The sequence below is a fragment of the Diadema setosum genome, chromosome 18 (assembly GCF_964275005.1).
Source record: "Diadema setosum chromosome 18, eeDiaSeto1, whole genome shotgun sequence".
NCBI classification, from domain to species: domain Eukaryota; kingdom Metazoa; phylum Echinodermata; class Echinoidea; order Diadematoida; family Diadematidae; genus Diadema; species Diadema setosum.
Window position 1 is genome coordinate 30,871,515 of NC_092702.1, and position 25,075 is coordinate 30,896,589.

The following is a 25,075-nucleotide window of genomic DNA, read 5'->3' on the forward strand; positions in this document are numbered from 1 at the left end:
AACTTCGTGGTACTTTAGATTACATCACAGGCAATGTGTGTGCCAATTTTCATCGCGATCGCGCGGTCGACGGCCGAGATCTGGAGGGGGGCCTGGGAGGCCCCCCCGGCTCTATGATCTACCTAAATAGCCCGGCCTAGTTAGGATTAACTTCCCATTTGCTCAAAGATATAACCTTCAGCGCATTTACACTGTGGTATAGTGGATAAGACTCCCGATTCAAATCAAAGGACCGAGGTCGAATCTAGCTCCGTGCTCAACGTCCTTGGATGATCCTTTTTTTTTACCAACCACAGGACCATATTCTTCTCGACCCAGGTGTATAAATGGGTACCTGGCAACAGTAGGGTAACAATAATGGCAGGGTCCTCTGGTAGAACAGTGGCAACACTGACGAGACTACCCTGGATAAAGAAGACCATAATATTATCATTACTGTTTCATTATCATTACTAATATGATAAAAATTTAGCTTTTATGGACTTTGACAAATACACTGAAGTAGTCAAGGAGGATGTTTTAGCGTCAAAAGAACAATTTAATGACCACATGTATAATGTAATATTATCTTATTTGTTCATGCACATAATCATGCATAATCATACATATCTGAATCTGAATGACTTTTCATTTTATTTTATCTTTTTTTTAGAAATTCATTCTTTGTGTTAATTAACAAAGTTTACTGTCATTACGTCTGAAAAGAAATTTTCACGCAAGATTCACCGCTGCAAGAACATACCAGACGGTTACAGCGTTTCGTTATCACTTTGCTGCTTCATATTACCCGCAAACTTGTCATTTTTGTGACATGGCTTATCTGCCATTTGGACAGCCCAACCATACAAGCTAAGACCAATATGTCACACATTCATTTGGGAACAAAACGTTTGCATAAAATTTGAGAGCATAGTGCAGTACTGAAAGAGAAAAGATTAAAGCATACAAATGGTGTCCCAAGTGTTGCTGGGGTGGGGGTGGGGGAGGAGCTGGTTTTGTAACGTGCCATCAGATTTTTGACATGGCCAAAGCAATCCTACATCAACCTCCAGTAATTACTGCCTAGAAAGTATACTTGGAAAGTATACTTAGAATGAAGAAGACACGCAGAAGAAACCCACATATGCCACTTAAAGTACATGATTCCCCCCCCCCCCCCACCCCCTCCCTTGAATTATAGCTGTAGTGGATGCAGGTACTACGTGTACAGAACTGATACGTAATATCTAGTAACAGTCTTTCTTTTCTTTCTATTGATCCTATTTCACAAAGTCAACGAAAGGAGACACAAGTGTGAGCCACTACTTATAGCATAAGTATACCTTGACACCAGCTGGTTTTGATTGCAAAGTCACGTAAGACTTTTTATTCCTTTTTGTGCCATTTATTTTTTCTTCCCTTTTTAAATTTTGCCCAGGGTAGACATTCATATGGGCATTCTCTGACAAAAAAAAAAAGAGGAAAAATGCAATAAAAACTTAAGAAACAAACAAAAAAATAAAATACCAATGTTCAAACTGCTGAATCAGAAATGATGGACCATTTCCAAATACAATATCAACACACTAAACTGTATGGAGCTTACTGCATACTTTGAGTAGAAAGTATTATCTGGCATTGAACTTAGACATCTGCATAGTTTTACAGAAATTGTTGGTCTAGTCAAAAGTCAGCTCTCTAGACACACTGTTTACCAAAAATCATCTTTAAAAAGGAGATGGGTTAGGCCATCGGGTTGGGTCAAAATATTGCATGATGTCCATGTAACAGAGGTATCAACTTCTTCATTTCACAACGAAGATGCATTGTAATTTTAAATGTGGTTAGTGAATATGAACTTTGTCCCTTGCTATAGTGACGCATGTTTAAATCAGAAATCTTTCACAGATTTGCTGCACTGCGGATTATTTTCTTACCTTCATCACAGGAGCATCACATTTATATAACACTGGCGTTAATCTCTGGTGTGATATTGCAATACCCATGATGCTTCAGCAGTAAAACTTCGTGGGATACTGTTTTCTTTCTGAAGTCATTACTTGCAGATATTTGACTGGCCTTGATCTTTAGTTCTAGTACATGTATGTTACAAAAGATGACACAACCCTGTGGAATGGCCCAGATGTGAAATACTGCGTGTTTGCACTCATTTGTCTGTGGGACACGTTAAATAGTGATCATTAGCATATGACCTTTTGGGTTCACATTCGTACACGAGATGTGTATATGAATTATATCACAGGTATTCCATGATGAAATCAAATCTGCCGCCGACCAACCTGTGTGTAATGACCACCTGTACAAAAAGGCCATCTATAACATTCCCTCAAGTGGCTACTGCATACAGGTTGACAGTACTTTCATTGTGGTGCACACATATCACACACCGTAATACAACTGAGTAAATGTCTGCAACAGCAGATCAGATTTCTTTGTCAATCACTAAACTCAAATGTAAATAATTTCTAATGAAAGATATAATCCCTACCTTTGCTATGTTTAGTCAGCTAAAAACCCTTAACTATAAAAGAGATACCGGTATGCATTCACTGTGGATTATTTCTTGTTCCCAACTGATCATAGTCATACATAAATGTCATTCTGGAGTAATCAACATTTAAGTTACGCTATTGCCTTAACATCCACATAATGCTGTGAATGCTTAGCTTACATATTTTCATCATTTTCAAGAGAATTTATACAAAAACTCCTATTATTTCAATGTAAGGAGTTGTACAATATTATTTGCACATTTTCAATTCAGTTTTTGAGCCTAAGATATCCCACAGTGTGTACCAATGGGGGAGAGTGGCAGAGGGAGTAAAGATAATTTTTGCTAATAAATCTTTACAAACAGTACAAAATTATGTATAATCCAGAAGTTGGTAATTAAATTTTCAAAATGACAGCAGAAAAGTAATATCTTATTGCTTTTGTAATACACTTCTTTGGAATTCTGCTGTTCAAATTTCTTCATGTATCTTCGCATACCCTAAAAAAAAGGAAAAATAACAACAACAACCTCACCTTTCCTAAAAATTTTGAACATGAGAGTTCAGATGAAAATGATCTGAATAGTAGATTAAGAAACCACATGAAAATAAAACATTACAATCAAGATAACGACGCTTCACTTCATAACAGTTCACACAAAAACAACACTGTTTGATAGATAATTCAAAAGTAGAAAAAAAAATCTTGTGAAATTGTAGTTGAAAGGAAAATGGTCCCTTGGTGGATAAAAAATGGGAAATACATGAGATTGTCTTTATTAAGCTTTTCCCCTGATGCCACTTTAATTAAAAATGGCAACGACTCAACCCTTTACATTCATGCTCAATGGAGATTTGTGATCTTGGATACCGAGACACAATCCTATTCACAGAGTACATTGTATTTCCAATCATATCTGAAATCTCTGTTTGGCCTAAGCATGAGATTTGAGCACCTTCCTTACAGAACCGAGGGCATTGTGATGCAGTGGGCAAGACTCTTGATACTGAAATGGAGGCTCCCAGTTTAGGTCCTGCCAAGCGCTTGCATTCTTGGACGAGATGTCTTTACCCACCCTGTCCCTCTCTACTGATGTGTCTTAAAGGATGCCTAACAATGCAGGGGTAATAATAATGGCAGGGTTCTATCTCTGAAAGAGGAGTGCTCAAACCAAAGAAGCCACCATTGCTGAATAAGATCATAATTATTGTTAATATTCTTATCATTCTTACCTCTAAACTGCCAAACAGGAAAAACTAAAATGCCTGTAGAAACTGACTTCCTTTGTGGCATCAAAGGCACCAACACAAATAGATTCAACCAAATACATCAAAGGTGATACATGTATAAGACAAAGAACAGTAATACCAATACTTTAGGCTCACACACATATTTGAGCCTGATCCCCTTTTTCCTTTTATATCCAAATGAGGTCACATGAACCGGTACAAGCCTTTCTTTTGTTTGCGAACAAATGTTCTCCACTTCACTTCCGTCATTTATCAAGGTTCTCCTTTTCAGCCAGATGCCTGTAGAAGAATTGAACGGGAAAACATTTTGAAACATACAGACTGAGAGTAAGAATTTCCAATGATGGCTACAAAGTTGGACTGCATACATTTCCGCTAGCAAAAACTAAATTTTTTTACTTTATATTCTGGAAGAGGCATGAATTCCAGTAAGGGTATGTGAAATGTTATGGTGACAGACAAAACATCATTAATTTTGGATCTGACTGAACTTTCAGTCAGTTATGTACAATAGTCCTGTAGGTTCATCTGGCTTGCAAGTGTTTGTAGATATTCACAAACCAGTAGTGGTGTGAGTGAATTTGGCAACGCACTTTGTTCTTCAGATACACACGCATGACACACCTCAAAAACACCCTGCAATAGACAACATACATTCTCTTGCTCTCTCTATAACACACTCGGATATCATGCCTTTCTCCTCTCTACTTTTTCATGATCTATGCCCAACAAAATGTTCTAAGTTCATGGCACTACTTTTGAAAAAAAACAAACAAATAAACAAGCAACACATCAGGAGCGGATCCAGGAATTCTGCAAGGGGGAGGCGCCTTTATAAAATTGAAGGGGGGCAAACGCCCCCTTTTTTTAAATTTTTATTTCTTGTTTTAACAAAAAATAAAGAGGGGGTGCCCGTCCGGTGCACCCCCTTCTGGACCCGCAACTGCACATGTATGCATGTTTGAGACTGATCATCATCTTTATCTCACCTCCTTGCACTGGCAAATAAAGCAGCTTTTCTTTCTTGTAGAGATTTTTGTCTTTCAACTGAGGACTTCCCGAATGTAGCTGCAGCAAATTTGGTGCACTGAAAAAAAAAAGTCAAAATCACAACAAGAATATCACAGATATAAAGTGTATCCCACGTAATGTGGCATAAATGCTAGACTTCCATGTTTGTTTCTTCAGAAATGTGCAACTCCATTGCCAGGAACAAGGATATTAATGCTCTAAAACACATGCTTTAATGAAAGATTATGTGAACAGGATAGTTTCCCACATGGTTCTAGCAAATGCAGATTGATTAGGGAAACGTTTGGGTGTTTCTATGTGCTGCCCTCATGTGACAGGATCTCTACAATTCATTTTTCTAGGATAGTAGAATATCGAAACAGCACCAACTATGATCATTCAGAAGGCCTGGAGAATTGTAATATGCCTAAACCCTATAAAGTTCAAAGCCTAAAGCCAAAGCCAAAATCCTCATGACACAGCTCTGTGAGTTACAACCATTACCAAATGCCTTGGCACATGAGCACTGATATTGTGCCACAATATTATTATGAGTGTCATGTTGGCTTAGAATTGACCGCACAATCTCTATGTGCAAGAGTTAAGTGTCAATACTGCTTAAAGCATATCACCCTCGCTGCTAGCTTAACATGCACAAAGTTAAACACAGATGCAGTTAGACATGGACGAAGTTCTGCTCACTGAGGGGGACGTCGACTGTGAAGCGGCACTACCGGTCCCTGGTTCATCCCGGGGCGACTGGTTGGGGTGCGGCCTGGGAGAGTTTGCTCCTCCTATCGACGAGCTCCTCCCAGCATCCGATGTGGTAGGGACCTCGGTCACATTCTCTAGTAGATTAAAGATTGTGGCATCCACAGAATTGGTAGACTCTGAGGGGGAAAAAAAGAGAGAAAAGTACAAAAGAAATTCACTTCATGGAGAAAAATGAGTGACACAATTCTGTCAGAGTGAAACTGACATTTGTGTATGTGTGTGTGTGTGGCCTTTTTTTTTTTTGCTACCAAGAGAGGGCGCAAGTCAGGGTGAGATCTCACATAAGCTATGAGACAGGGCAGTTGGATTTGAGAGCTGGTCATGAGAGGTTGTCCAAGGATGATTTAACACAACAATACCAGAGCCTGACAATTTTTCCCCAGATATTCAGCTGTCATCCTTGGTGCCCTCCTTGGACATATAGTGGGGGGCCTTGCATGTGTTATTTTTGATTTTCAGTTCAAGTTGATGTAAAAGTTTAATTTTTGGTACCATTGTGTAGGTAATTGTCTATAGATCAATTTTGGTTCGAGTGTCAAGCACACAAGTAAGAAATACTCAAAATGGCCGCCAAAATCCAAGATGGCCGCCAACTTCTAGACTTTTGTCAAAAAATTGGATAAAACTCTCCATTTGAAGTGATTTAAGTGCTGAACCTGATATTTTCAAGGGTAATGAGATTATTGGACACATTTAGAAATAAAAACAATTAATGCCTTTCGCTTAATTTGCATAAATTCCACTTTTTAAGCTTTTTTCCTTAAAAAAATACAATTATTTAGAGACAAAATGTATATAAAAAATGAAATAATCACAAGGAACTGATAATAAGGAAAGAATTACAGCGAAATCTTCCAGAAATGTCCTAAAATACATTTTCAGCACATCCGATGAATAGGGGGTCAATAGCTCCATGTTTTACAGAGGCATTATACTCCAAAGAAAGGTCCTGGAACTGCTAGCGCACCCATTTGAAGTGATTTAAGTGCTGAACCTGATATTTTCAAGGGTAATGAGATTATTGGACACATTTAGAAATAAAAACAATTAATGCCTTTTGCTTAATTTGCAAAAATTTACATAAATTCCATTTTTTAAGCTTTTTTTCCTTGAAAAATACAATTATTTAGAGACAAAATGTATATAAAAAATGAAATAATCACTTTCAAAGCAATGTATCGATACATTGCTTTGAAAGTGATTGCTATACAGAATCAGAACGTATGTGAGTTTTGTCCTGGAAGCTCATATTACAGGATATAACAGTAGTTGTTGAATTCATGTTCATGGAATACAGCAGTGAACACAGAAATGTACACATGCACGTTACATGATCAGGAGTTGATATTTTCACATGTTGTTAGATTTGCGAATAGTACCCAGATCGCAGAATTCCAACAAATAACCCCAGGAAAACAGGTACGGTATGAAGTCTCATTAATAAAGATCGTCTTTGATGCGTTTGAGGTGACAAAAAATGATGTCAAGTATCAAAACTAAATGCAATCGTAGAATTTGCTTTGTGTTTGCTCTGTGTTGTGGGCTGCTCAGGTACAGCCCTTTTGCGATTTATACAGCGACTGGGCTGTGTATAGTTAGTGTACAGTGTATTTCGTCGCTGGGGTGACAAAACCTCGTATCTCAAAATTGTCAAATGTTCAGGAGAGCGAAAAAACATGGCGGCCAAAGCACTATAGTGAATGGGAAAGCCTTCTCTTTGACATGTCATGGTGGCTTCATTTTTGGAGTAAGACAGTTAGGATTTGGCCAAGACATCACTTGACCCATTATTTGACCATTAAGCTAAAAAAAAAAATTTTGACATTTTTGAGATACGAGGTCTTGTCACCCCAGCGACGATTTACATAATACATGTATGTGTATGCACAGGCCTGTCACATCATTATCACAGCAAGTCATGACTGGTACTCTTAGTGGTCTCAGTCTGGTGGCCCCTGGCTGGGCCCCCTGCCTTGGGCCAGCACTTAGGCTCCTGGCCTCGGCCCGGCCTTGGGCCCCTGGAGCCCCATGGCCACCGGGCCACCGGGCCACCGGGCCCCCGGGCCTGGGCCCACTTGGGCTCTGGGCCCCTGGTTCTGGGCTAAGGCCCGTGGCCTTGGGTCCGGCCTTAGGCCCCGCCTTTGGCCCGGCTGTACTTTGTACATGGTCTATGTGAAATCAAGCTTGTCTGTAACTGTATAATTACAAATAATTACAAATAATCACAAATGATCAACAGGTCCATACTATGAATATATGAATATATAAATACATGAATATATGAATATATGAATATATATGTGAATATATATATTATTATATATGATTATATAAATGTGATCAGGCATTATGTTACGGTGTCAGATCTGCAGTCATTCATATATAGTAAATTTTATGCATGTATAAATGCCGCTATGAAGTAACTTAATGCTCTACCGGGAAAACCGTTCCTTACTGGTAAAATATTGTCTTACCGATCTGCTTTCATTCAAGCATTACCGTTTGAAAACCGTTGCAAAGCTGACATGACTACCGGGAAAATACTCACGTAAAAAGAGGGCTTACCGTTGGCACAACTTTTACAATACCGTACCGTTGTTACCGTACCTTTACCGATAGCGCGCGAGTACTGCAGAGCGCGCGCGCCCGCAAATCTGTACTTCTACTAAAGATAGTAGATAACAAGATACGAAGGCGCGCGATAAAAATGGACACATTATGGCTACCTTACATGACGGTACAAAAGAGAGCTAAGTACAAACTCAGTACACCTTGGAACATCATTCATTTCCAAAGGTAGTGGTATCTTTATTATCTTAAAAAGATTTAAAAATTATAGTCGTAGCTTTTTTTTCGATTAAGGGGATTATTTTGAAGAACGAGATTTTAGAGTAATAAGGATTATTTCGTGGAGGTAAAAATTTGGCAACAACATGATCTCACAATCAAAACGCTTGATAAACAACAACAACATCTTCAAAGACAGCGCGTCTCAGGCAAAAGACACACATCACCTGAGACGCGCTGTCCCTGAAGCCGCTGCTGCTGTTTATCAAGCGTCAAGGTATAAGTGTCCTTGTTGATGTCGGTGTCAAAATCCTAATGTCATCAATACTGAAAATACTTAAAAGGGATGACTAGTAATTGATCAGTTGGAATCAGTGGGAATGCTGGGGGATGATTGTTCCAATCCTTGTGGGATTCATTTAAATATACATATCTATTATTGTGTAACGATCGCCCCGTCACTGTACAGGCATGCTAACCTGGAAACATTAAACTGCACATTACTTGAATATGAGACCATTCTGAAGCAAATAATTTTCACACAACAATAGATATATATTGTACTCTTAAATGAATCCCACAAGGATTGGAACAATCACCCCCCAGCATTCCCACTGATCAGTTACTAGCCATCCCCTTTAAGTTAGGTTAAAATCGTAACAAACTTGGACAAATGACATGAAGGCTGAAATGGCAGCCAACCCTATTCATAACCACACAAGGAAAACATACTGTGGTCGTAATGGTCATTGTAGACAGGCTCGATGCTGTATGACTGTACTGTAGAACTGACTACCATTCACATACAACTGTGTGCTTGTGATTTGCTTTTTGTCACGCTTGCACATTCTGTTTAGGTGTTTTTGTATGTGTCTTACAGCTTATGAATTTTTTTCTTGTCTAATCATGTCAGGCTGAATGAAGACAAAGATGATTTTCATTTAGTGAGATATGAACCCTGGTCAAAGGGCAATTGGGCTTCCAAGCCCTAAACATTGCCTTTTTTTAAATGAAATGGTCCTGGAAAGGGGCACGAAGGTTTAAAGAACTGACAGGGAAATATCGGTTGACAACCCTGAAAGAGGATATTGTGTTTTCCCTATATTTTCTCGATCTGAAGGTGATTACTGATGCTCCTTGAGGGATTGAGTGGATGTTGTGCACAGTGACACTGCAAGGTTGTCCAGTGGAAACCAAATTTGCGGTCGCTACACACAGGTTCCTAACTACATGTTTTCTCAGCGGGGGATTTCGATGTGGTTGTAATTGGCAGGTGGTCATTATGGTGATTGCTAGAGCAAGAGTGGCTGTATTTGAATTTATGATCATCATCATGTAGCATACTTCTCAATCTGCCCTCTTCATTATGTGAATACGATACCTGGTGCATAGAGTCCACATGAGCTCTGTATGTCCACTATGAATAGTCTCATTTTGAAGGTGGATGTGTCAAAATGTAGTCTTGGGAGATGTGTGAACATATCACACATATGATCAAAATCATTTAAATATTTCCTTGAATGTGGGGAAAGGAGGAAATAGATATTTCCTGTACCTGTCACTATTCCAGCTGTCATGAAAAATCCATTGGATACCCAAGTATTTAAGTGCTTGGGTCAGATGGAATGCTTGTCTAGTCTTACTAAAATACTCAATGACCTTTTGGTAGTGGTTCATTGCTTTCCCTATAAAAAAAACAACAACAACAAAACTTAGTTAGGGGTGTATATTGACCTCTAAATTGAGGTTTTCCCAGACAGTCCAGATCACTATGGAGTGAAGGAATTGAAACCTAGGTAATCAGGACCTTTGTCTGTGTGAACGACCCTCACATCCTGCAGGTCGATGATAACCATGTGCTATCTAACGTACACTTTTCCACATACACACACACACACACACACACACACACACACACACACACACACACACACACACAAAATCTACCATACTCGCCCAGGTGAAAAACTGAAAGTCAAGCGCCTGCTTCTTATCTGACAGAGTGAGTTAACCTATCGTCTAATCAGCCACACTCTAGTCTCACTTGATTATCTGGGCATATCAAACTCAGAGTGCTTTGACCCTGTACATGTAGGCTTGTCATGCTGCTCTTCAATGATAGTATACATTTCACTCAAAAATCATTAATACTTTTCAAGCAGTAGGTAGCATTTGTTTCATTTCACTTAAATAAATGTCAATTATGGACCCTCTGTAAATAAAGTAAAGACCACAACTAATATCTCCTTCTCAACTTCAACATCTTTCATACCAAGGATTTTTATGGTGCTGATTGATATTACTGCATATGCCAAAAAATTTGTGCGGTTTTAATTTTTGAGAATTTTGTAAGTCAGGTGCTATTCACGAAAATATTGACTCTGATCCCAAACATGAATGTCACATGCAAGTATGAATTTCTCCATACAGTATTGCACTCCACAATTGCGAATTTAACCACTCGAAAAATCGAAAAGTCCTGATTTGCGAACAATTAGACGCTCTAATCATATATGGTGTATGTGGTAATTATGTCACATTTAGTGGTGTTGCTATCCATGGAACGAAATGGCTCCAATCACAAGCTTAGAATCCCACCTCATTCCAATTTTCACATCACACCCATGGATTGCTCTTGTACCTAGATCTTTCCTGATGATGTGCTGGGGTATGTGAGGCAGTACATCATGAACTTGTTTGACCATTCTTTCAAGAGGTCCATCCATCTCAGTCGTTTGCGGTTTCTCTTTCTCAGTAGCGGCAGGGGAGTGAGCAGGAGCTCTCTCTGAAAAATGAAACAATCAAGCACAACAGTGAAAACAAAAAGAGCCAAACAAGTCAAACATATAAAGTAGTACAAAGCAATACACATAATGCTTACATGAGTACATAATATTTCAAGGAACTTTGAATCACATCACTTTAAAAACTTAATCCAACACCATAATACACATGCACAATATTTTTCATATAAAGTCAGAGTCAAATACAGCTTTCTTCGCAAGAACTACACACATGGTCACTGATACATATATTATGGTAAAGTGAAAAGGATAATAGCATACTTAATGTCAATTTAGAAAAAAAAAATAATAATCCTATCCACATGATACAGCTGTATCTCTGAATACTTTTCATTACAACTTTTCAGTTAAGCAATGTGTCACATATCATGTGAATAAAACTGATCTTGGCAAAGAAACCAGCTCAGTCACATGGCAAAATACAGTCCAGATAAGAACCTGTGAGACCTGAAGGCTGCCACGATGATAGCTCTCTTGGTACAAACCTGGTAATCTTGAGTCGACGCTGATCCTCTTGATATGCTCCGCTTTGTCCGCACTCGTAAATGGAGTGGCCTCCACGTTTAGAGCCTGTGCCATCAGCCCCTGAACGGCTCCCGAGTACTCGTCCGCCGTCTGGTAACTCTCTCTTTTCACAGTAGGTAATAGCCTGAAAGGTACACATATCGAACAGGTGCCAGTTTATCAATGTCTTTGATGAGTATATTAAGCTAACTGGTAGATATCGATTGTGTATATTAGTTGATGTCAGTTCCACTGTACCAGTCCCAAGTTAGTATATTTGATGAATAGTGTGAGTGGGTTTTTTTTATTATTATTATTAGTAATTTGAAAAAATGATAACATTGCAGGTTCATTCTTTACTTTTAAAGAACAAGATGTGTAACATTCCATTTCAATTCTACTTGAGATATCTTGACCAAATATTTTTCCATAGTTGTCACATTCATATCTTTTTTGTATGAAATTACTTGTGGAAAAAGGAAATTTTGCAATTTTCATGAGCATAAGTGTGGTAGGTCAGTAACCACTAAAAGTTGCTTTTGCCTCACTTTCACACACATAAGACAAAAACAAAAACGTTCTGTACATGTATCTTCCTGTTTGATCAATCATTGCTGAAGGGCAAAAGTCAACACACAACAAAAACATCCTCTTACAATAAATACACAATTGCCTCAAACTGCCTCATACCAAACAGAACTTGAGTTTTGCAATGGCACAAATTGCCAAAACAGAAAAAAAAATACATTAAAACTAGAAATGTCGCTATGGCGACTGGTGTATGCCTCCGCCATAATGCATGGTTCTCCTAATAGGTCTATAGTACAATGTCTTTACAATGTGTGATGACAGTTTCACACAATTGGCAAAATATTAAAATGACAGGTTTGCCACAAATGTGCTGAATGTTCACTTTCCTAGAACTAGGTTCAATTGGATGAATGATTAAAACGTCAGAGTGCAGGTATTTGGGGGAACTGATGATTTTCACTTGACTTTTGACCCTTTTACAAGTTTATGCATTGAGTAATTTTCAAGGTATTGAGAAAAAGTATAATTTCAGTATCAATTGGTAAAATAGTATTATCGAAACCTGGCCTTTGACCTTTGACCCCACGGTTCCAAAGAGAATCACTGTTAGGTAGAACATGCATAAATATGTAAGTTTCATGATAATACCTTGAGTTACTTTTGAGATATGGAGGAAGAAGTGCAATTTAGCACTTTCACTTGACCTTTGACCTTTTGACCTTTGACCTTTTGGCAAGAAACTTCCCACAGAATATATATTGGGTTATACATGCATACATCAAGTTTTTTAAAAATCCTTCAGGCATTGCATAAATATAAGGAAAATAGTGATATTTTGAGGCGTTGACCTTGACCTTTGACCCCCTGACCTTTGACCCATGACCCCCAACTTCCCTAGATAATCACTGCCCATCGGTACATGCATATATACTAAGTTCCATGAAGATACCTTGAACCATTTGCGAGATATGGAGAAAACATGAAATTTCAACCTTTTTTTCACAAAATAACCTGTGACCTTTGACCTTTGACCCCGTGACCCTAGAATCGAAACAAAGTATTATCCCCCAAGGATATACCCTCATACCAAGTTTGATGCAAAACCACCTCACGGTTCTTGAGATATCGACAAAAACAAAACGGGACGGACGGACGGACGACCCGAAAACATAATGCCTCCGGCCACTTCGTTGGCGGAGGCATAAAAAATAGAAAACAAGTTTGTACAGATTTTATTTTACAGCATGCTCTGTATAATTTGTAACAATTTACGTTTGTGTGGGGTTTTTTTCTGTGATCATTATTTTCTATGTGCTGGGCTATCATTCGTTCACAAAGAAGATAATCATGTGTCTCAACAAATGCAGTTAGACAATTGTGTAAAATCAGCAGTCATCATAAAAGTATTTTGTGGGCAGTATCTGCACAGCTAGTCTGCAAATGGCTCATCTTTGTTAATCTGTGGTCCAAAACAAAAATTTTCCTCATTGAAGTGTATGATCTCAATTGGGAAGTCCTCCCCTTCACACCCACACTCCAAAAATAACCTTTCTCGTGGGTGTAGGGAAATGTTTTCCCATTCAAAAGCTCAATTTTGCAATGTTTTGAATTACCAGAATATTTACAACTGAGAATTCTTTTGCATTTGGGAGGATTGTGCGAGATAACATTGTTAATGATGGTAAGCTCACAACCACAGACATACAAATCAAAGTGGTGACAATAAATCTTTAATGATATTTCTCTGCTACAGCATTTCAGCCTGGAGTAAAAATGCCTCCATTTTCCTCTAACCTTGGCCTGGCCTATTGATTCGGTTATAATCCCCTCCATTCTCCAACAACAATGGAAGGCCAGAAAAGTTCAGATTTGCGATTATAGTTTGCTATTGTGCATACATCAGCAACTGAGCTGCTCTTTATTATGTATCGCTTGTTTGTCAATTAAGTGCAAGCAGTGATATTCATTTGGGGATCTGGTGGATGTGTCTAAAGTGTGAATTGTGCAAGCAGACAGGTCAACCGTTCTTACCCCCTTTATACTGAGCAAAAAGGAGGTTGTGAAGCCTCCTACAGCAGCCTCGAGCAGCCTTTTAGCTCAGTATAAACAGACAGAATTCAGAAAAGGAGATCCGAACAGGTCAGGTTCTGAAACCACCTACAGGGGGTGGTTTCAGAGCCTGCCATAGCGGTCTCACAGAGGCTCGGCTGCAGTTTAAACACTAGGGGGTTCGAAAAGTCGCTTTTTTGACGACCTGGAAGTTATCGCTAAAGGCCATTGCCAGCTAACAATAACAATCCAGCTGTCGCGATGAACCACCGCTGATAAATGCCATGCAACTTGCACACTCACGCACTCAATTTCATTTGTGTAATTCAAAAGCCTGAGCCGTATATCATGAATGGAGACAGTTGGGTCTGTTAGGGCCTGCTTTGGGCATAATATAAACAGATAAGTGACCGCTTTTTCAAAGCAGGGTTCTGAACTTTCTCGAGAAGGCTCTGAAACCTGCTCACATTGTAAACAGGGTATCTGATGCTTGAGCAGGAATCGTACCTGAGACTGAAAACTGTGCAGGGCACAAAGAGAAACCAGAGCATATCTTGCCACAGACTGCTACCGACGGCTTCAATGCTGATGTTAACCACCGGTCTGTCGGCAGTGAGGATCAGAGGCTGTACATCTTGGTCTATGCAAAATGCCCACGTGCTGCAATGTGAAAAAGAGGGACCAAAAAAGAAAAAGAAAAAAAGAAACAACTACCAGCATCTCTTTATTAAATGAATATACAAGTCTTATGCTTGTTTATGCAACATAATTGGATTACATTACACTCAAATAAACAGATTCTTGTAAATTCAATAACAGCATTCTATTAAGATATCACTATGACTATTCACATACACTTTCCTTCATGTCCAATGAGCTACAGAAGTTCCAAATATGCCTCAAGTGTTATCACAATATCTTCCTTAGACTCTTCCCGTACTAAACAAGCACTGGCTGATTTTTGTTTCATGGAAGTTGGGCCTGAAGATAATCAAAGTTACCGGTATGTGGTGTTGAGTTCACAGCATAAATCTTTAAATTCAATTTACAGTAGAAAAAGAACATTATATATTTACATGGCCAAAAAAAAATTGTAGCCTCTGGATTAACATGTGCATTTTCGAAGTGCTTAACAATTACAAAAGGGAACAAACATATACACTGTAAATGAACTATGAGTACAGAATAATCCACGATTACATAATCATTGGTTCTTTTCTTGAAGTGAAATAATGGGTTTTGAGGTTCTTTTTGAAACTGTCAGTGGAGGAATACGACTGAATATAAGTATGGAGTTCATTCCAGAGAAGTGGAAAACTTACTTTTTATAATCACATGATTTTTATTCCATGACCCACAATGTTGACATAGTTCTTGCTCCGCCTAATGCCACTTGTCAATGTAGCACCACTTTAAAGGCCTTTTTTGCATACTCTGTATGGCCAATACAAGTAATTGATACTGGCAGAAGAAATATCTTTAAAATTTTCTTACCATGACTGTAACACTTTAGCGTACCAAAGTGTGATGTCATAGCCATTCATTGCCATGGAAACTGGTTCTAAACAACCTCACCTAGCCCGAGTGTCTATGCACACCTGGTTCCAGCCCAAGCTATAACATTAGACTGTGACATCATCATTTACGTACTCTATGCACATCTCTTTCAAACACTAAACAGCACCCACACCGTTACGGTGACCGCGCTTTCTCTGTCTGTGCCCCCTTCTCTGGAACAACCTCCCTGCTCATATTCAGTCCTCAACCTCCACTGACATTTTCCAAAAGAAATTAAAAACTCATTTATTTCACTTAAAGAAAAGAACCAATTATTATGTCATTGTTGATTATTTTGTACCTGTAGTCAATTCATATATATTTTGTTCTCTTTTGTTGATTGTAAAGTGCTTTGAAACATTTTTATCTTAAGCGCTACATGGAAATATTCCATATTATTATCATTATTATCATATGACAGCAGCCAAACATAGTAGGTAGAAGGGGGAGAAGAGTGCACCTGAACTTTAGCAGACCAGCTCTTCCATTTGTCATGGCTCCTTCAGGGAAGGCAAGTACTGGCAGAGTATTTTGTTGGCAATGCCTCTTCACGTTGTCCAGGAATACTTGTCTGCCATCAGCTGCACCCATGCTGGTATACCCCAGTGTCCAGCTCAGGATTGAGGGTAAACTCCATACGTTTGGCTTTAGTGGTCAACATGGCCCAAAACAAAACAAAAACAAACAAAACAAAACAAAACAACAACAATATTAATTACTGCTTAGAACGAGCATCACTCATATCATATACAGTACATACATCAGTGTCCATCATATATTGACTGAACAGTTGAAGTTGAGACATTCTAGATCAAGCGCCATTAGCACCCTTCAAAGGCATATACCAGCGCTACACAAGAAGCCACCATCATCATCATCAGGATTGGTACACATTCTTTTTACACACTGACTCATGTTCTTCAGACTGTGTCTACATACAATCATTCACAAAAGAGTTGTAATATCGAGTTGTGAAATACACACACATATGACAAGATTCTTCATGGTGGGTTAGTCCTAAAGGATACATAATGTGAGTGGGTAGACCTCTCCTACCTAGATGCTGCAATGTGAGGTGTATCAGGGCAATTATCCCCCCCCCCCCCCCCCCCCGCCTGAATACTGGTTAGTGATAAGGTAAGTGTAAAGATTAGGGTTAGGGTTAGGGCTCAGTTTAGGGTTAAAATTTGGGTTAGGGTTAGGAATAGGGTCAGGGGAAGGGTCTGGGGCAATTGCCCAGGGGGTAATTACCCTAGAACCCTGTGAGGTAATAACTCAGCTTTAGATGATTCGTCAACTGCTTCCTTTTGCCAATAAAAGGCAAAATACATACATAAATACTGTCACTCTGAACAACTCTCTTGTACTCACGACAACTGATGGATACAGAAGCGAAATGACGAAGTGATCCAGAACTGAGATGTGATTGACAACGAGCACTTTGGCATCTTCGTCTCTCGGCTGACCACTGGAAGGGTGGATTACTAGGCCAAGGATGAGACACATCATGCGCAAGAGATATCTGGCAAATGAAGGCACCCGTAGTGCACACTTCTATTAGATGTATTACCTAACCAGGTTTGTAGTGTGTACGGTCTGTTTGTTTGGGGTTTTTTCAGTAATCTTGATTTCATTCAGTACATAATTACTGCACAAATCATAAACTTCCACTAAAAAGTGTATAAAGCAGGCAAATGAAAATTTCAGTGCATGCACTGATTGCAATCATCAATCATTTGAAAACAATTTTTTAAGCTCATGATACAAGCATACTGTGTATGCTGAATATTTCGCGAGGGTTTTTATTTACGCAAGTTTTCACGAGTCAGGTGCAATTCACGAAAGTAAAGACACATGAAAATATTGACTCTGATCCCGATGTGGATGTGACATACGCAAATACATTTCTCTGTTCAGTACAGGACTCCACAATCGCGAATTTAACCACTCACGAAATCGTCGGTAAAAATTTATACTAGCAAAATATATGGCGTCTACAGTAATTTCCTAAGAATTGCATTTGTGCAAAAATAAATGTAGGAGAGGGTTTGAATAGAATGATTATGTTGGTAAACATCCTATAGCATCATCTAGTTCCTTGTCTCTTAATTTATCTACACATCATTACATATCATGTACAATGTACAGTGTAGTTAGCAAAATTTGGCAATTCCATGAATTTAGCCACTGCCATATCAATGGGTGACTCTCAGTTTTCATACAAGGAAAATGAAATTAAACTAGAAATGTCGCAATGGCCACTGGTATGCCTCCTCCATAATGCATGATTCTCCCAATAGGTACACAGTACAATGTCTCCACAATTTGTGATTACAGTTTCACATAACTGGCAAAATATTGAAATGATAGGTTTGTCAGAAATGTCTTGAATGTTCACTTTCCTTGAACTATGTTTGCTATTGTCTAAGAGTGCAGGTACATGTATTTGGGGAATTGAGGATTTTTACTTGACTTTTAACCAACCCTGTTACAAGTTTATACATTGAGTAATTTTCAAGGTATGAAAAAAAAATGTGTACCGTAATTACAGTATAAAATAGATTTTTTTTTTTTTCATTATAGCCTGGCCTTTGACCCTTATGTAACCTTTGACTTTTGACCTTCTGGCAGGGAATTTTCCCAGAGAATATCCTTTAGGTAATACATCCTGTACATATATTAAGTTTTAAAAATAAAAAAAAAAGCATTGCATATACTAGTATATGAGGGAAATAGTGAAATTTTAAGGAGTTGACCTTGACCTTTAGCCCTGACTATTGACCCACGACCCCTAAATTCCCTAGATAATACCTGCCAGTCAGCACATGCGTATGTACCACGTTCCATGAAGATACATTGAACCATTTGCGAGAAAAGTGAAATTGTAATGTTTTCACTGACCTTTTCACCTTTTCACCTTTGACCTTTTGACATGAATCTCTCTGGAGAATCTTTACGCAGTAGTACATGTCTACACTAAGTTTCAAGAAAATACCTTTGGGCATTGCATAGATATGGGGGAAATAGCAACATTTTTTAGCATTTGACCTTGACCTTTTGACCTCTTGCCAATTTCACTAAAAAACTACTCAACTAATTGCCCCATCATACGTCATCCTTGGACCAAGTTTGGTGAAAGTTGCTTCGTCCAGTTCTGAGTTATCGCATACTTAGTAAACAGATAAACTTTAGGATTTGACCTTGATCTTTGACCTTTGACCTCTGTCCAATTTCACTCAAAAACTAATCAAGTAATTGTCCCATCATACATGTACATCATCCTCAGACAAAGTTTGGTGAAATTTGCTTGATCCAGTCTTGAGGTATCGTGTAAACGGACACAATTTCATGATTTGACCTTGACCTTTGACCTTGACCTTTGACCTTTGGCCAATTTTACCCAAAATCTAATCATGTAATTGCCCCATCATACTTCATACTTGGACCAAGTTTGGTAAAATTCCAGTCAACATTACTAAGTTATTGAGTAAATGAATGCGGACAGATGTACGGACATATGGATGTACGTACAGACGGACGGACAACCCGAAAACATAATGCCTCCAGCACCACTTCGTGGCGGAAGCATAAAAAGCTGACATTCTGAAAATTTAAAATTGGCCAATAATCACAACTGTGAGATCAAGAAAAATTTTCAGTTTCTCGCAAAACCGTTTAAAGCTACTATTGTCAATCACGCAATATGCAATATCTACCACCATTACGTCTTCATTCTACGGAATTAAAAGCACACAAAATTCATCTTACCCAGCCCAGCACACAGACACAAAAATACTCATGCCAAACTATCTACTTTTAAACAGTATGCAAAACAATATGCAGGAAATAGCTTGTATGTGTCAGTACCTCCTGATGGGCAATTGCTTGGGCAGAATGCATGCAATGATGAAAACGTGAAGACCGATGAAAATACGTAGAAGAGCAATGAGGAGGCCCAGGGGCAGGTACACGGCAAACAGGATTGCTGTTTTGCTGTCCTTTATTCTGTAACAAAATCAAAACATTTCATATTTGAAAAGAAGAATGATACTTGACATACTTTACCCCAGAAAACAAAATTACAGAAAATAAGAATGAAAAGCTGCCTATCTGAGTCTAAATGAGTCATACAGAATGCAATATCAACAAAAGATTTTCAATTAAAGCTGTATTTGTGTACATATAAACACTATAATTTTGCCGTTCAATTTCAAGCGCCTTTCTCAAAATTGAGTTCCTGCATTCTGGGCATATGCATGACTGTGTCCACACTTGTTTAAAGCTTGGTGTAGAAATTCTTATGTTGTTCATACAAGTTGAACCTTGTGTGTATAGTCACCTATCCATATGCTGTACAGTGCGCTCCCATTATAACGAACACAGTTATAACGAAATTTCGGTTACGGCGAAGTAAAAATTCAGGCCTCAACATTATCCACTCTATCTCATGCTTTTTATTGTTTATTTGGTCAGTTATAATCAAATTTCGATAAAATAACGAAAGAAAACTGCCGGTCCCAAGTACTTCATTATAACGGGAGTCCACTGTACTCTGCAATGTTGTCTGCTAAAACCTATTGTTTGCATTACAAGCAATCTTTATGAACAAAAGAATTTCACATGATTTCTTTTTTCTCACTCAAAGAAGAATAATACCTGGAATGGCAATCGTTAGCAGATGATGTGTCATAGTTTATGAACAATAACTGATCATAATCCGGGATAATTCCATTGAATGGAACACTTGTAAAATTTTAGATTGCATTACTTCACTGCTTGGACTTTTACATGGGAAAAAAAAAGAGAGACTTTTTTTTGGCACCTACAGTAAACCTCGGATAAGTCGACGTCGAGTGAGTCGAAAATCACTTAACTCGAAGCAAAATAAAAAGTCCCGATTTTTCCCTATGTATTTTCTCTAAGAAATATTTGGATAAGCCGAAGTACGAGAGTCGAATTTCGGCTGTGTCGAAGTAAAACATTCAGTCCCTTTTGTACAAAATACACGTTGTTTACATCACTTGAGCCGAAGAAGATTTATCCGGCATTCTCATTACATAGAGGAGAACAAAAAAATCGGCATGTCGCAGAACCCCGTCCCTGACCTGCTGCAGGTAAGCATGCACACTCACCGTACCGCTCCGCACGCATGTCGAATACTGTACATACACATGTATACATCATTGTATACACACAGCACATCGATCCATATTTTATCCATACACACAGCACATCCATACTTTATCCATGTCAAGCCAGAACTCCTTGGTCAACCAATCGCTGCTTTAATATTTTAGTGACAGGCCAAGTGGGCGGAGCTTGTTTGTGCCTGCCCGGCTGGCTGTATAGTTTTGTTCAATGGAGGTGGGATGGGCCTGGGAGAGTGTTTGTCTCAGGGTAGGTTGACAGAGATGGCTACCTATGTTGCACCATAGACATAGCACAAGCATTAGCGCAGACATTCTCAGAACTACGTTTAACTACTAGTATTGATACAAATTCCATGTTCAATTTAGAACAAAATAAGAACATTATCTTCAAGAACAAACAAATTTGAATGCAAACACACACACGCACGCACACACACACACACACACACACGCATGCAAATATACTATAATACATGTACATAACTGTGAGTCGAAAAAAATCGACTCTCGCGAGAGTCGAAGTTCACTTAAGTCGACGCATTTTTGTCAGTCCCGAGAGCTTCGACTCATGCGAGGTTTACTGTATATGCTTCTTTTTCCCCAGATTGTTAGACTTTGACCTCTTGACTAAGATATGTACAAGAACATGTACGAAATCAAAACATCTCAGTACAATTACTTATCGTCACTGGGGTGACAAGACCTTGTTTCTCAAATTTTGGTGAAAATGACCTTTAAAAAAAAGAATAATGGTCAGATAATCAGCTGAGTGATGTATTGTCCAAATCCTTGCTGTCTTTTACCCAAAAAATGAAGCCACCATGCCATGTCAAAAAAAAAAAAAGAAGCTATTCCATTTGATATAGTGCAGTAGTGCTTTAGCTGCCATGTTGTTTTGCTCTCCTAAACATTTGACATTTTTGACAAACAAGATTATGAAGGTCAACTCAAACATGGATTTGCATACCATTACAAAAAAAGGGGGGGGGGAAGAATATGATTCTGAGAGAGTGGCTATTGATACATGTAGACCACTGGAGTAATACAGTATGCACCAAAAACTGCAATTCCTCTAGTACTATCATTGGTAAAGATGGAACTGTAACAGGCTGCTGCATAAACACAAACATTTCAACACTCAAGAAACCCACAACAATCCAGAGTCATGATACATGCACATTAAAAAAAAAGAAAAATCACACTTCTGAGAAAGCACCCCCTTTGTTCCCATTGTACATCATACCTTTGATGACTGAACAGTTGAACTATTTCTACTGCCATCTTGAGGGTAGTTTCCAGAAGTATGTTTCCTCTCCAGACTGATATTCTGAAACAAAATATTATAACAAAAAGACAGTTGACTGCAGTGCTCAACTATGACTATGTAAATATGACTATGACTACGTAAAAACTCTATGACTATGTAAAAATAGAGCAGATATGTTTAAAATGTGATGTAAATTGAACAATTCAATGCCCCACCCCATTGCTGTATAATTTGTAATTGTAATGGTCATCATTCTACCATCCCGGGATAGACTCTTGTTCCAAGGAGCTGCTGAGAAAGGGATTAAGACTTCAAAGTTTGAGGTTCAAGGTCATGTTCATGAGAATTAAACAATGAAACATGTCCCATTGTGCAATGTCTGCATTTTCTTTCTCTGTCAAAAGGACAATTGCAATGCGAACAGATGCAACTGTAGACAAACAAACAATTGAACAAAGACAACTAACACAGGATTTACACCATAACTAGCTCTCAGACATATTGACCAGGTAATTTATCAATTATTTGACAAGTTTGGTTACACATCTAAGACAACTCTAGACCATACAAATGTACAGTAGGGCTTGGGGCCAAAAGCAGGGCCACAGGCTGGGCCCAAGGCTGGACCCATGGTCTAACGTTACGCCCGAGGCCCGAGGCTGGAGGCCCAAGACCGGGCCCAAATCCGAGGGGGTGCTCGCAGTGCTCACAGGTACACTTGTACAACACTGAACAGTCAACAGTCAAAATACAGTATCTGATGCTGAAAACTTAATTCATCACTGAACGTCTGAAGTTTTGTGAAAGGAATTGTACATTGTATTATTAGCCATGGACCATGGTTTTGGTGCTGGGCCTGGTACTGCCATTTATATTAGACACAATAAACTTATAATACCAGAGTCAAATGCTGACTTTCTTCATTTTATAGTCTTGAGTTAAAAACTTGAGAACCACAATGTAAATCCAGTGGGCAACTGTTCTTCAACAGTCTGCATGACACATATGGTCTCTGAATGCACAAGTGAAGCATTCCGTGATAATAATTATTTTATAACAAAACACCTCACTTACTCAGCTCAGCTCAGCTCAGCAGGTTTGACGTCAGCGATCCAATGCCGTCTTCCTTGTCACTCGCCAGATACGCGTCTTTCAGTATGTGGGACTGCGACTGGGCAGTGTGAACAAACGCATTACCACATCCCACCACCACAGCTGCCTTAAAATGACTGCGTCGAACAGGTCGTACGCTCTCTTCTGTCTAAATAAACATCGAATGCAATGTCGACGTCGATTTATGCATATGAATATAATAAAACTCTTACATTTGGCTTGACCTTAGCTTACCCAGCAAGTTCTTCAAGGGGTATAAGGATAACCGCTCCGTAGGTCAACACGCTCGTGTACAGCTGCTTTCGCAAACTACCTACATGATCAAAGGTAGGATCCTACGATAACACCATTGAAGATCCTACACTACGTGTAAGATCTTTGATACACGAGAGAGCAGTTGAGAGTCTACATTAGGGGAGGGGTGGAGGGGGGCTCGTGTAACCCGTATATAAATTTAAAGGGATTGTACACTAGGCCCTACTGGTTGAGGTGAGGATTTCAAGAAGGATTCAACGTTTATTATTTTGATGAAAATTGGCCTTGAAATGGCTGAGATATCAACAACAACAAAAAAGCGATCCTAATAAAATTGATAGGCCACGACTTTTATTAGGATCTCTTTGTTTTTCCATGTTTTTAGATATTTTTTTAGATAGGCCTAGTCATTTCAAAATCGATTTTCATAGAATAAACTTTTGATTCCCCTTAGAATTGTATGCTCTTTAACATTTCATATAGAGTGGTTTCTAAATATCTCGCAAAACGTTACAAGCTGAATCCTCACCTCAACCAGTACAATCCCTTTAATGTTGTATTTTACGGTCCTTTCAAATTCAAATTCAAAAGATTTTATTTCCATATAAAGTAATATAAAACAATATACATAACGCTTACATGAGTAGGCCTACATAATATTCAAAGGAACTTTGAATCACATACTACAAGTAAGTTTCAGCAAAACATGGATACAATAGGCCTATTATAATGATATCAACTTTGGTTTTTAGATAAATAAACAAGTAGGCCCTAAGCAATACAATTCTATTTTGTAACTCTAGGCCTATATGGAAAAAAGGAATTCACAAGAAAAGCATAGCTTGTAAAATTTGTGAATTACTCTAGGATATGAGGGCATCTCAAGATCCGTAAAGGACTCCATGTATGAAAATTTTGATATCCTGACTTCAAGCGAAACAAACAGAAAATTTAAGGACTACTATGACAAGGACAAGAACGAAAGAAGGGACGGAACAGGCAGGAAAACAAACTAAAGATAGGCATAACAAAGAAAGGGAGAGAAAAAAAAGTGTCTACAATAATTCAGTTATCTGGAAAGGTCACCAAGACAAGGGTAACTTAAACAACTTAAAATTCTGTATAAATTTGGCTTATAATAAAATACAAACTCTTAATGATTTGATAGATACTTATCATTTATTCATTCATTTGTTTATTTCTATGAAAATGACAAAAAAAAAATATCTATTTGTTTGTTTTTGTGAGGATGACAAAAGATTTTTTTTTTCAGTTTTGATTGAAAGGAAGGAAAAGTCAGAGCATCTTTTAGAGTATTGTCAAGACTGTTCAGAACCTCGACTTTAGGCCTACATGGGAACCGGGACGTTGATTTTTGCTGCCACTTGTCACTTACCAAAATCCACCAAAAAAAAAAAAAAAGAAAAACAAATACAAATACAAAGGTCTTCACAGTATTCGCTGCCAATTCTTTACCAACATCGCCTGAAATTCTATATTTTCTGCAAAAAAAAAACAAACTAAACAAAA

General features: G+C 38.4%; 1 protein-coding gene across 1 annotated transcript; it reads right to left on the reverse strand.

Moving 5' to 3' along the window:
- Nucleotides 1-517: 517 nt before the first annotated feature.
- LOC140241343 (lipid droplet-regulating VLDL assembly factor AUP1-like) lies at nt 518-23,509 on the reverse strand. Its single transcript, XM_072321076.1, has 11 exons — nt 23,252-23,509; nt 22,154-22,237; nt 19,628-19,765; nt 17,132-17,282; nt 16,221-16,405; nt 14,711-14,863; nt 11,605-11,768; nt 10,957-11,100; nt 5,457-5,644; nt 4,733-4,830; nt 518-4,022 (listed from the first exon to the last, which is right to left on the reverse strand). Exons 2-11 carry the CDS (start codon nt 22,189-22,191, stop codon nt 3,989-3,991), a joined length of 1,293 nt encoding a protein of 430 aa, XP_072177177.1. The 5' UTR covers nt 22,192-22,237; nt 23,252-23,509; the 3' UTR covers nt 518-3,988.
- Nucleotides 23,510-25,075: the final 1,566 nt, after the last annotated feature.

Bases quoted from the DNA above. Each gene is read 5' to 3' on its own strand.
- LOC140241343 (XM_072321076.1), bottom strand. From the start codon at position 22,191: ATGGCAGTAGAAATAGTTCAACTGTTCAGTCATCAAAG. The intron at 16,406-17,131 runs GTGAGTACAAGA...TGACCACTAAAG, and splicing joins TTCTGTATCCATCAGTTGTC to CCAAACGTATGGAGTTTACC. The intron at 11,769-14,710 runs GTACGATTCCTG...TGTACCTTTCAG, and splicing joins TGCACAGTTTTCAGTCTCAG to GCTATTACCTACTGTGAAAA.